The sequence below is a fragment of the Vidua macroura genome, chromosome 13, assembly GCF_024509145.1.
Source record: "Vidua macroura isolate BioBank_ID:100142 chromosome 13, ASM2450914v1, whole genome shotgun sequence".
Classification (NCBI taxonomy): Eukaryota; Metazoa; Chordata; class Aves; order Passeriformes; family Viduidae; genus Vidua; species Vidua macroura.
The window spans coordinates 9,386,152-9,398,665 of record NC_071583.1 but is presented as its reverse complement, the minus strand read 5'-3'; the positions used below and the strand labels follow the sequence as shown (position 1 = coordinate 9,398,665).

The 12,514-nt window shown below is 57.9% G+C and overlaps 1 protein-coding gene across 5 annotated transcripts; it reads left to right on the top strand.

The window, feature by feature from the left end:
* Window positions 1-468: 468 nt before the first annotated feature.
* On the top strand, window positions 469-12,434 carry BRPF1 (bromodomain and PHD finger containing 1). Of its 5 annotated transcripts, none has more exons than XM_053989761.1 (13): window positions 469-1,161; window positions 2,036-2,995; window positions 5,263-5,419; window positions 6,513-6,644; window positions 6,985-7,131; window positions 8,056-8,368; window positions 8,861-9,175; window positions 10,121-10,408; window positions 10,506-10,653; window positions 11,190-11,311; window positions 11,412-11,530; window positions 11,638-11,792; window positions 11,880-12,434. In XM_053989761.1, exons 1-13 carry the CDS (start codon window positions 566-568, stop codon window positions 12,061-12,063), a joined length of 3,636 nt encoding a protein of 1,211 aa, XP_053845736.1. In that variant the 5' UTR covers window positions 469-565; the 3' UTR covers window positions 12,064-12,434. The 5 variants fall into 5 exon arrangements, with proteins under 5 accessions (XP_053845736.1, XP_053845735.1, XP_053845740.1 ...); XM_053989760.1 differs by having other exon boundaries at window positions 470-1,161; window positions 8,864-9,175; window positions 11,190-11,326; XM_053989765.1 differs by having other exon boundaries at window positions 470-1,161; window positions 6,985-7,113; window positions 8,864-9,175; window positions 11,190-11,326; window positions 11,880-12,433.
* Window positions 12,435-12,514: the final 80 nt, after the last annotated feature.

The following is a 12,514-nucleotide window of genomic DNA, read 5'->3' as shown; positions in this document are numbered from 1 at the left end:
ACCGGGAGGATCTTGAAAATTGGGGTGACCTGGGGGACCGAGGGGACCGGAGGGACCGAAGGGGTGAGGGGGGCGAGGGGGGCCGGGTTGGGGCGGGGCCGGGCGGTGGCAGCGGGGCCTGTGATTCGAGGCGGCAGATTCGCCACCGTCATCGCGGCGCGACCCGGCCCGGCCCCGCCGTTCCCACGTGGCCTCCCCGCCCTGTCGCTGCGGCCGCCGCCGCCTTCCCCGTTCCCTCCGTCCTCGCTGCTGCCGGCCCCGCCCGGTGCCGCTGCCCGGCGGTGCCGTGGCGAAAGTGCGGTTGCTAAGGGCGGCGCGGCGCTTTACCCAGCGGCCGCCCCGCGCCAGGCGCCGCCGCAGCTCCATTGTTGGGGCCGGCCCGGGCCCGCCGCCGCCGCCGCCGCCGCCGCCCATGGAGCCGCCCGCCCGCTGAGCGCGGCCCCGCGCCGGGGAGCGCCGCCGCAGGGAAGGAGCGGGCAGCGGGGAGCCAGGGCAGGGCGGCCGGGGCCCGGGGAGGGGGCGGGGGGCCCGGCCCGGCCCGGCCTCGGCCCCCCGCGGCCCCGCCATGGGCGTAGACTTCGACGTGAAGACCTTCTGCCACAACCTGCGGGCCACCAAGCCGCCCTACGAGTGCCCGGTGGGCACCTGCCGCAAGATCTACAAGAGCTACAGCGGGATCGAGTACCACCTGTACCACTATGACCACGACAACCCGCCCCTGCCCCAGCACACCCCCCTGCGCAAGCACAAGAAGAAGGGGCGCCAGGCCCGCGCCGCCAACAAGCAGTCGCCCAGCCCCTCCGAGACCTCCCAGTCTCCCGGCCGAGAGGTGATGACCTACGCCCAGGCTCAGCGCATGGTGGAGGTGGACCTGCATGGCCGCGTCCACCGCATCAGCATCTTCGATAATCTCGACGTGGTGTCCGAGGACGAGGATGTTCCCGAGGAGGTGCCCGAGAATGGGAGCAATAAGGAGAACACGGAGACGCAGAGCGTCCCGCCCAAATCTGGGAAGCACAAGAACAAGGAGAAGCGCAAGGACTCCAACCACCATCACCACAACGCCTCGGCCAGCACTACCCCCAAGCTGCCCGAGGTGGTGTACCGAGAGCTGGAGCAGGACACCCCTGATGCCCCGCCTCGTCCCACTTCGTACTACAGGTATTGTCCGTGGCTGGGTGCAAGGAGACTCCTAGGCTCATGCCCTGGGTTTGGAGGCGGAATTAGCCCCACTGTCTTCAAGTGGCATGCCCGTGACTCCTGGAAATGGCCTCTGTCTGCCTCTCCCAGGTCTCACAGAACTGGCTGTTCCATGGCTTCAGGCTCCTGGGGCTCTGCTTGGTGTCACATCACAGTTCTGAGGGGTCTGTGCATCTACAGAGCGCTCAGTTGCTGCTTAGGTCATTGCCAGCAGTTTGATTGCTGCACTCTTTCCTTGCTGGAACAGCACCCAAAAATCAAAACAAAACCCAAATGTGTCTTTTTGCCTCTCATTCTCTCTTTGGAGGTATGCTGAGATATTTTCAGAGCCCTTCAGCACCAAGGTGTACCTGTAGGATCTGTCTCTGTGTGGGCATACTTCTTAATTGTTTTCTTGCAGTACTTTGTGAGCGATTTGGTGGATGCACTGGCCCCAGTAATACCTCAGGCAGGAGTTAACCGAGTCTCCTAACCAGTATTAATGAAACATGGTGCCTCCATGCATGATTATCATGCCTTGGTTGTAAGCACTGGCATTTGCTGGGTGGCCCATGCAGGCCCCCTGCTTGCACTGATGAGTCTCCAAGGCCTGACCTTGCTCCTTGGACCAGTGTTGTTTTGTCTCCAAGCTGTTGTTGTTCCGCTGTGCTAGTCAGGGTGCAGCAGCACCTCCCACTTCTGCACATTCCTGCCTTGTCCCTGTTTCTTTATTTTGACTTACAGCTCAGCTGAAGCTTTTGAACATTCCCTCAGTCACAGAAAAATCCTGGAGTTGGGGCTCAGCAGCTCCAACCATGTCAAACATGCCCTTACTTTCCCATGCTGTCTCTTCCAGGTACATTGAGAAGTCGGCAGAGGAGCTGGATGAGGAGGTGGAGTACGACATGGATGAGGAGGATTACATCTGGCTGGACATCATGAACGAGAGGCGGAAGAACGAAGGCGTGAGTCCTATTCCGCAGGAGATCTTTGAGTACCTGATGGACCGGCTAGAGAAGGAGTCCTACTTCGAGAGCCACAACAAGGGGGACCCAAACGCCTTGGTGGATGAGGATGCCGTCTGCTGCATCTGCAATGACGGGGAGTGTCAGAACAGCAACGTCATCCTCTTCTGCGACATGTGCAACCTGGCTGTGCACCAGGAGTGCTATGGGGTGCCCTACATCCCCGAGGGACAGTGGCTCTGCAGACGGTGCCTGCAGTCACCCTCGCGCGCTGTGGACTGCGCCCTCTGCCCAAACAAGGGGGGGGCCTTCAAGCAGACGGACGATGGGCGCTGGGCACACGTGGTCTGTGCCCTCTGGATCCCGGAGGTGTGCTTTGCCAACACCGTCTTCCTGGAGCCCATCGACAGCATCGAGCACATCCCGCCCGCACGCTGGAAGCTGACCTGTTACATTTGCAAGCAGCGTGGCTCTGGGGCTTGCATCCAGTGTCACAAAGCCAATTGCTACACTGCCTTCCATGTCACCTGTGCCCAGCAGGCCGGGCTGTACATGAAGATGGAGCCCGTCAGGGAGACGGGTGCCAATGGTACCTCCTTCAGTGTGCGCAAAACTGCCTACTGCGACATCCACACACCGCCAGGTTCTGTGCGCAGGCTTCCCGCCCTCTCCCACAGTGAGGGGGAAGAGGAAGATGAGGAGGAAGAGGAGGAGGGGAAGGGCTGGAGTTCTGAGAAAGTCAAAAAAGCAAAGGCCAAGTCTAGGATCAAGATGAAGAAAGCGCGGAAGATCTTGGCGGAGAAACGAGCTGCAGCGCCTGTGGTTTCTGTGCCCTGCATCCCACCCCACAGGTACGACCTGCCACCCTCCCTGGACTGGGGAGAAATTTCTCCTTTCCTCCGTGCTTTGTGTCCTGCTTTCCATGTGGGCATTATCCTGTTCCCCTCCTTAGCTTTTTGCACAGGTACTTCTCACTTTGTTGCTGCAGAGGGCTGTGGTAGTTTCCTCTGGGAGTCCTACAGAGAGGCAGGGCCATGCACTGCCCGCAAAGGTGTCTGGGCCCTTGGCAGGGCAGGAAATAGCTGCTGTTAGTTTAACAGTAGAGAATGAACTTGGCCGGATGCATCAAGAAGCAGCTGGAGGTTCCCAGCACTCCTTTCCTGTTGTGCTGACCTCAGGCACTGGAGTAAACGAGGCAGGGAGGAGGGAACTGCTCTCCTTTCTGCTGAGGTCTGTTTTCTCCTGAGTCTGTGTCAGGCAAAAGACAGAAGTGTGGGAGTGATTCAGGCCTGGGAAACGGGCTAATCCCGGGGTTATTTTGCCTCTGGAGCAGAGAGGTCTGGGGTCGGGATCCCTGTGCTCTGCTGAGCAGAGCTCATCCATCCCAGCAGCCACGTACTCCTTGCTGAGCTTCCTCAGTGCTCTCTGCCAGGCACAGCAGCAGCTGCTCCTTCTCAGCGCTGCCTGTTGGAGCAGGGCCGGGCAGCCACGGGTGCTGAAAGCTGTCTGTGAGGAGGGGTGGCTGGAGAGCATCAGGACTCCTGCCTGCCAAGGAACACCACGGTCCTGAGGCTGACTCCCCAGTATGAGGCCTCGTGAGGGGTTGTGTTTCTGTCACATTGCAAACCTGTGGTTTCATAGGAAGGTGCAAACACTCTGTAGTTACAGTTGCAACTGCTTTGTGCCTTGCTCTTGTTAGCTTGTTGGGCTGGCGTGCAAATCCCAAAACAAGGGCACCTAATAGCCTTGCCAGAATTTGTCAGTGTAGTTTATAACTCTGGATGTCCTCAGCAGCATGTAAAAGCACATAAGGGCATCCTAGGATGTTTTTGGATCTCATTGTCACCCTGCAGCAGGCGACACCCAGTTGGGCACAGGTTGGGCATGGAAGCATTTGCCTTTGTCGTAGTCAGCCACACTCCTGAGCTGCTGAGCTTTCCTTCTTCCTGTGGCAGGAGCTGTGCTGGGGCTGTGACCATAGAGCACTATCAAGACCCTCGGACTCTCAAGACTTATCTCCTGTGCACTTGGATAGGAGCACATGGAAGCCATGGGCTATGCTCTCTGGGCAGCATTCTGGTGACTTGGGGAGGCGTGTCTGCCACAAGGCTGCTGGCTTTTTACCATGGCCTGTTTGTGTCCCAAACTTATGTTTTAGCTCACTCAGGACTTGCTCCATAGCAAGAGCCTCTTATGTATGGACATGTTGGCAGGCAGGTTGTAGGGTCTTGCTGCTATTGCGTTCACAGCAAAACCTACACTGAGCTAGAAGGTGTTAACCTCTCCCCAAGCCTTTGTGTTGGGATTAATTATTCTTCAGAGGCTGTTGCCAGAATGCCACATATCTTCCTGTGGGAGCTGTGCTTGGCCAGTGATGGCATATGAGGCTGCTGTCCCCAGTCTCTTCAGCTGAGGCTGATGCAGGTTGGGTCATTCCTTGGGAAAAGCTGTCCCTGGGAGGTGTGGAGATGCTGAGGGTTCATCCCTTTGTCTCTCTACTAGCAGGGCATCTCTGTCCAACTCTGCTGAATGAGGCTGTCCCAGCCCCTCCAGACTACCTGCTGTTGCAGGAAGTAAGCAATCCCTTTTGTGGAGTTCTGGGCTGTTCAGGATAGTCTTGGATGGGACGTCTGTTGTACTCATGCCTCCTGCTCCCTCCTCATGCTTTGCCAGGGTTTGAGTTTCTCTGGTAACATTTGGCCAGACTCCCCCGTCACAGCAAGTGGCCCTCAGCCAGGTAAATAATGGTTTTGGGGTAGTAGCACCGTAACACTCATGGTCTCAGGGACCATGGGAACTGTTAAAGGTCCAGCCCCCAGTGTGGCTGTCTTGCACCCCAGCCTGCCCCAGGCTTTGCCCAAAAGTTGACAGGAAGTGGAAAGGAAAAGTGTGTTATGGAGAGGCAAGGCTGCACATTTCCTGGCATCCTCTGTTGTGCCTATGCTGTGTGACTTGGTGTTACAGAAAGTCCTACCACAGAAAAGGATGTTCTCTGCCTGAGGAGCTTTCTCAGCTGTGCTTGGATGGCCTTGCTGCTACATGTCCCTAGCCAGGGCTTCTCTTGCAGCAGCCAGGCTTGTCTCATTGATGGGCTCTGTGGTTCTTCTCCTTTCCTCAGGCTCAGTAAGATTACAAACCGTTTAACCATCCAGAGGAAGAGCCAGTTCATGCAGAGGCTCCATAGCTACTGGACTCTGAAGAGACAGTCCCGCAATGGTGTCCCCCTGCTCCGCCGCCTTCAGACACACTTGCAGTCACAGAGAAACTGCGACCAGGTAAGGGCTGACTTGTTGGGGGGCTGCAGGGAACCCTGGCTGTGTGCATGCTTCCTGCGCCTTTGGAGCTGTGGGCTTGGAGCCTTTGCTGCATGCAGTGCCTGCAGGTGCAGAATGGGGGTCAGGGGTAGGAGCTTTCAGATGAGGAAAGGGCAGCCCCAGCTGCTGCTTTTGCTGCTTCACCTTCTCCTCCACTCTCAGTGTTCAGAGAATTGTCAGGCAGTGACGCCACTGGCAGCCTGCCACAAGAAGGGAATCCTGCCCTCTCAAGCTGCCACGCTGAAGGTATTTCCTTTCTTGTGCCTGCATTTAGCCAGCAGTGATGGCAAACCTGTCAGAAATGGCTCTAGTATGAGGCCGCTGTGCCAGGCAGCGTTGAGAGAGATGGCCAGGGATCTCCAGAAACAGTCTGGACCAAACCAAGGCCTCGCTTCTAGTTTCTGATACTGCTTCAGGAGTGCTCCTTCTGGGTGTTGCTTCCAGCCCACAGTCAGCACTTCACGCATGTGAAATCTGGTGCCAGAGAGGAAGATTTTTCTTCTGGCTCCCCATCTGAGCTGTAAATCTTTCTTTCTGAGCCCTTTGATGACTGTCACTGGACAAGGGTTTCTCCTACCTTTGTCTGCTCTTATTATTTTTGCTGGAGAAGAGCTGAGGCTGCTTCTGCTCAGTTTTGGCTATGGCAGGATAAAAGCTGTACTTTTTTTGGTGCTCCAGAAATGAAAGCAACTAGAGCTGTGTTCCCTTTTTGAGCTGTTGCACTTCGTCAGAGCTGTGAGCAGCAGCACAGACCTCTTGGGCAGCTGCAGGCAGTCAGTCAGTCAGTCATGTTAGGAAGAGTATTTCCAGAGCCTCAGAATGTGCATCTCCTGACTTCCTAAGGGCTTGATGACCAAGGGGCAGGTATTTAGCTCTTGCCAGAGGTGAGACTGAATCACCTGCCTAGGTTACAAGAAAGGAGCTGTGACCTTTGCTGCACCAGCGGGTCAGGCATGGTGGTTCCCTTTGCCAGGGAAGAGCCCCAGCACACAGACAGGAAGGTGGAGATGGGAGCACATCTTCTATCAGCTCATGGTCTCTGATGTTCCCACAGAGAGACACTGAGGATAAGAACTGGGCCCTGAAGGAACAGCTGAAGTCATGGCAGCGCCTGCGCCATGACCTTGAGCGTGCGCGCTTGCTGGTGGAGCTGATACGCAAGCGGGAGAAACTCAAGAGAGAGACGGTAACGATTGCCCCTCCTTGGGGAGCTGCTGGGGTGGGCATCAGCAGGGGCTCCTTAGAGTGCTGTAGGTGTGCCGGGGTCCCCTCGGCTGTGCTGCGCTCTGCTCCGATGGCTCCGAGCAAAGGTGGCTGCTCTGCAAGGCACAGGTGGGACGCACAGGTGCTAGAGCCGGTGTTACACCTCTGCTCCCCAGAAACGGGGCTGAGGGGTGGTCCCTACCCCTCAGCAAGGAGAGGAGAGGGGTTGCTGTCCTGCAGGGCTGCACTGCTGCTCCCTGGGGACAGTCGCCACTGCCTGGCTGGGGCCTGGGGCTCAGCCCCGCTCTGTTCCTTTGTTTCAGATCAAAGTGCAGCAGGTGGCACTGGAAATGCAGCTGACCCCCTTCCTCATCCTCCTCCGCAAGACGCTTGAGCAGCTGCAGGAGAAAGACACGGGCAACATCTTCAGTGAGCCGGTCCCTCTGTCTGAGGTAACAGAAATCTACGAAGTAAGAACCCCCTCCCCAGATTTCTACTTCACTCAAACTTGTCCCTTGCTCGTGCCAAGGGCTGCCCAGGGTGTGTTCTGGTCCAGAAGAATCCTGAGCAGCCTGGTGCTGGCTCATGCCAGCACCACTTGCTCACCAGAGGGGGTGTGCAGCAGTGCCCCTCCTGTGTGAGCCAAATGCTGAGCTGGTGACAGCTGGGGCACAGCACTTGGCTCTTCCTCTGTGTGTGTTACTGGTGACACCCTAGGGTCTGTTGGGGATTCCTACTGGGAAAGACAAAGTGCCAGCCCTTAGCAGTCGGCATGCTCTTACCTGTCCTCTTGTGAAGGCCTCTGCTAGGTGACTGAGCACAGCACAGAGATGGGTTTGACTCTTAGACTGTCACTGCTGCAGGCAGGGGAGACAATTCCTGAGACTGTCACTGAGTCCCTGCCTGGGAGCATGGCAAAAGTCCACATGGTCTCTGCAAGGTTCTGGCAGCAGGTCAGCATGGAGGCATCTCAGCAGATGGGGAGGAAGGGTGCACCATCTCACCTGCCACTTGGACAGCTCTGTTTTATCTTTCTGCACTCACCTTCACCCCTGGGGCTGCACTTGCAGCTCCCTCTCCAGGGAATAACATGTAGCATACTGGATCCCAGCTGCCTGCAGGCAGGAGTTGAGGACAGGATGCTGGCATGTGTGCTGGAGCTGTAAAAATGCTTCGGAGTGCATATCCGCTCTAACAGGTTGAGCACAGCACATGGGCTTCCTAGTCCGGAGGCGTTGCTGTTCCTCAAGCTGCAAAAGCAGACGGCATTCCCCGATGTGCATTTGGGCAGAGCACAGGGAGTGATACCTGATTCCTCTAACAACTGTTTTCTTGGAGCAGGTACTGGTAACTGTGGCTCCTGGGCTCTTAACCCTAGCTCTTTCCTTATGCAGGTCCCAGACTACCTGGATCACATCAAGAAGCCAATGGATTTTCAGACAATGAAACAAAAGCTAGAAGCCTATCGCTATCTGAATTTCGATGACTTTGAGGAGGATTTCAACCTGATTATTAACAACTGTTTGAAATACAATGCCAAAGACACGATCTTCTACCGGGCAGCCATCCGTCTGCGGGAGCAGGGAGGTGCCGTGCTCCGGCAGGCTCGCCGGCAGGCAGAGAAGATGGGCATTGACTTCGAGACAGGCATGCACTTCCCCCACTGTGTAACAGTAGAAGAGGCTCAGATCCAAGACATTGAGGATGGTGGGTACTCCTTCCCTGTCCTGGGTTACAAGGGTTACTCAGAGGTAAAGCCTGGGCAGAGTCAAGGCACCCAGGAGTCTGAGCTGCCTCCCCTGGGAGGTTAAGTCAAGTGCTGGGCTGTGTGTCCCCACTCCCTGGAGACCTGGTGGTTTTGCTAGCCAGGTACTTATTAGCCCCATTAGGTTGGTTCTAGGCAGTGGTTTGTCTGTGTGTCCTTTCTTTTGTGTTTCATCCTTGTTCCAGACAATGGGAACCCCAGTATTCTCCACACTGCTGATCAGCCTGCTTTCCCCAGTAGTTCCAACTGGCTGAGTTCCCACAGGGCTCCTTCTCTTGGTCTTTTAGGATAACTTCCCTAAAGGGTGCACAGGTGTTTGGTGCCATGCCAGCTCCTTCTCCCCTGCAGGGAACCTGGATTGCCTCATGCCCTTTCAAGTAGAGGAGCTCCACTGAGTTCTCGATTTCTTTCATCCATCTGCTTTGTTTCCCCAGAAGATGTGCGGCTGCTGCTCTCAGAGAATCAGAAGCATCTGCCATTGGAGGAGCAGCTAAAGATCCTGCTGGAGCGGCTGGACGAGGTCAACGCTGGCAAGCAGAGCATAGGACGGTCCCGCCGGGCCAAGATGATCAAGAAGGAGATCACAGTCCTACGGCGGAAGCTCGCTCACCCGCGGGACCTGGGCCGGGACGGGCTGGAGCGGCACAGCTCCTCTGCCAGGGGAGTCCTACAGTCCCACAACCCCTGTGAGAAGGACCTGCAGACAGACAGTGCTGCAGAGGAGAGCAGCAGCCAGGAGACTGGCAAAGGTAATACTGCCAGAGCTGCCAGTCTGAGGAGCCATGGAGAGCTGCCTCTGGACAGGCCTCTCTGGGGAGAGGCTGCCCTGGCAGGTGCCTCCTCAGGCAGGAGGACTGTGTGGGCAGCTGCCCACACACACCTCGCTCTTCAACTCGTCCATGGGAATGAGGCAGGTGGCCTTTTGTGAGACAGTCCCTTATCCTGCATCCCCCTGTGGGGACTCCTCCTTTCCTGTAGTGCCTCTCTTAGGGGCGGGTGCTGAGTATGATGTCTGTGCCTTCCCAGGCATGCTCACTGGATAGCCTGTAGTGAGCTGTGCCAGCCAAGCAGGGGGGATTGGATGAAGGAGGCCACGTCCTGTGTCTGGAACAGCCACAGCCTGGTGTGTGTTTGCCCCTGGGGAGGTTGGCAGGTTGCTGGTGTTCACAGCTGTGGTCAGCAGTCACCTGGTGAATTCTCTGTCAGTTGAGGAACTGGATGCTGTTCCAGAGACTGACAGTTCCAGCTGTGTGATGTGGGGCATGAGGTGGATTGTTTCCTTCTGATAGGACCTACCAGCCTGGTCTCTAGGGGCATTATCGAGCAGGTTGCCTTCGGTCTCCCTTCCTGCCGGAGGGAATGGGAGGGAGTTGCAGCAGCAGTGACTGCTGAGCTCCAAGTGCTCTCCCAGGGCTGAGAGTCAAACAGGCCAGCTGCCAGCTCCCTGGATGGAGATGCTGAGCTGGGCTCTGTGGAGAGCACAGCAAAAGATCCAGGCAGAGCTACCATGTGTTATTGAGCGTTTGCCACTTCTGCATCCCAGTCCTGTCCCCTAATCACTGGGAAAGGCAGCTTCTTCCTAGAGTGGAGGATCTTCTGAGATAATGTTCCCCAGAAACAAAGCTGTACCGTGAAACCACTGCTATGCAGTCCCTGCCATCAGGGCTGCAGCTGACACCTTCTCCCTCTTCCAGGTCTGGGTCCCAATTCTTCTTCTACCCCAGCACATGAAGTTGGCAGGAGGACCTCTGTGCTCTTCTCCAAGAAGAACCCTAAAACTGCAGGCCCTCCAAAACGTCCAGGACGTCCCCCAAAGAATCGAGACAGCCAGATCCCTCCTGGGCATGGGAGCAGCCCCATTGGGCCCCCACAGCTACCAATAATGGGGTCCTCCCAGCGGCAGAGGAAGCGAGGGCGAAGCCCGCGTCCCAGCTCCAGCTCAGACAGTGACAGTGACAAATCCACGGAGGATGCTACCATGGGTGAGTGAGTGCAGCTGGACAGCTGTGGTCCCACGTACTGGCAGCACGTGGCAGGCTCTGGTGCAGTGGTAATGCTCTTTGTTGGGATGTTTTTCAGACCTGCCAGCCAACGGTTTCAGCAGCGGGAACCAGCCCGTGAAGAAGAGCTTCCTGGTGTACCGCAACGACTGCAATCTTCCCCGGAGCAGCTCCGACTCGGAGTCCAGCAGCAGCAGCAGCAGCAGCGCTGCCTCAGACCGCACCAGGTACTGCCCTCTGCTGACAGCAGTGCTGCCCAGGGTGGCAGTGGGCAGCTCTCAGCCTTGAGTTTCTGGACAATTACCCCGTCTGGTGGTCCGCATCTCGTTCGCCCTGCAGCTCAGCTGCTAATCCCTAGAAGTCTGTGGGGTTTGTGCCTTTTTTAAGGTAAAACCTAAAGGTGTGAGTGTGCTGCAAAGGGCTAGTAGGAAGCATGAAGTAGGGAATTCCCTATTGGCACAGCGGCTGCTGTGTCATTGGCCCTTCCAGCAGCCAGCACCAGCAGCTTCCTGCCTGCACCTCTGATTTGGATGAGGGCACATCTTCTGGTCCTCCCAGGTGGAACTGGGTGAGGGTCTGGCTTGTACCCTGGCAGAAGCACCATCCCACCTTTCTGCCTGGTACCCCTGCCAAGTCCTTCCCAGTGCCAAGGCCGGAGTTGGAGGTCACAAGCCCTGGTGTCCCACCATCCTGGCCTTCTGGAAGACAGTTTCTGGAAGCTTAACATGACTCCTACTGATAGCTCTGCTCCTTGTCTCTGCAGCACAACGCCCTCCAAGCAGGGCAGAGGGAAACCCTCCTTCTCTCGAGTGAACTTCCCAGAGGACAGCAGTGAGGACACATCAGGGACAGAGAACGAGTCCTACTCCGTGGGCACGGGACGAGGTGTGGGGCACGGCAGTAAGTACTGTGGCTGCACAGCTGTGTGCCTGGCTGGCACCGTCGCGTGGGGGGACACAGCTGACTCCCTTCTCCTCCTGTATAGTGGTGCGTAAGGGCATGGGGCGAGGCGCAGGGTGGCTGTCTGAGGATGAGGATTCTTCCCTGGATGCCCTGGACCTGGTGTGGGCTAAGTGCCGGGGTTACCCCTCCTACCCGGCGTTGGTGAGTATCGCCTGTTATCGGGGCCTCCGAAATCCATGTCCCCCTCCCTGCAGACTGGTTCTTGGGGTCCCCGTTCTCCTCTCAGCCCTCCACTGCTCGTTTTGCAGATCATTGACCCCAAGATGCCGCGGGAAGGCATGTTCCACCATGGGGTCCCCATCCCCGTGCCCCCCTTGGAGGTGCTGAAGCTGGGGGAGCAGATGACTCAGGAAGCACGCGAGCACCTCTACCTTGTTCTCTTCTTCGACAACAAGCGCACTTGGTAAGGCCAGGGCACCGAGGGCTTTGCGGGGGGGGTCCCCAGAGACGATTGTAACCCTCAAACGAGGTGGCCCCCCATTCTCCACAGGCAGTGGTTGCCCCGGACGAAGCTGGTGCCTCTGGGGGTGAACCAGGACCTGGACAAAGAGAAGATGCTGGAGGGCCGCAAGTCCAACATCCGCAAGTCGGTGCAGATCGCCTACCACCGCGCCATGCAGCACCGCAACAAGGTGCAGGGCGAGCAGAGCAGCGACTCCAGCGAGAGCGACTGAGCCGGTGCCGCCGGCCGCTCCCCTGCCGAATCTCAGGGCAAACGGGGCTCGGTGACCCCCACCCCGTGCAGCTGGCCTGCACCCACGGGGGGCCGGGGGACCGGGAGGGGTGGGGCCGGTCCCCCGTGGCCCCCCCCCCACTCTCCCATTCCCGGTGCCCGCTCCCCCCAGCCCGCCGCTCCCCGGGATGCTGTTCTGGCCGCCGCCGTGCTCCAGGGCGGCCCCCCGCGCCCCCGTGCTGCCCCCCCCAACCCTGGGCCCAGCCCCTGGCCGGCCCCGCGCTCGGACGTTGTTTGTATTTATTTTGAAGGAAGAAAAAAAAATCTATTGATTCTTAGAAAATAAACCTCCACTGCGGAGCCGCGGCCGCTGCGGGCGGGGGGGGAGCGGGAGCCGGGCGGGCGTGCGCGGCGGTGCCGGCTCCGCTTCCGGCTGCCAGCGGAAGCTGGGG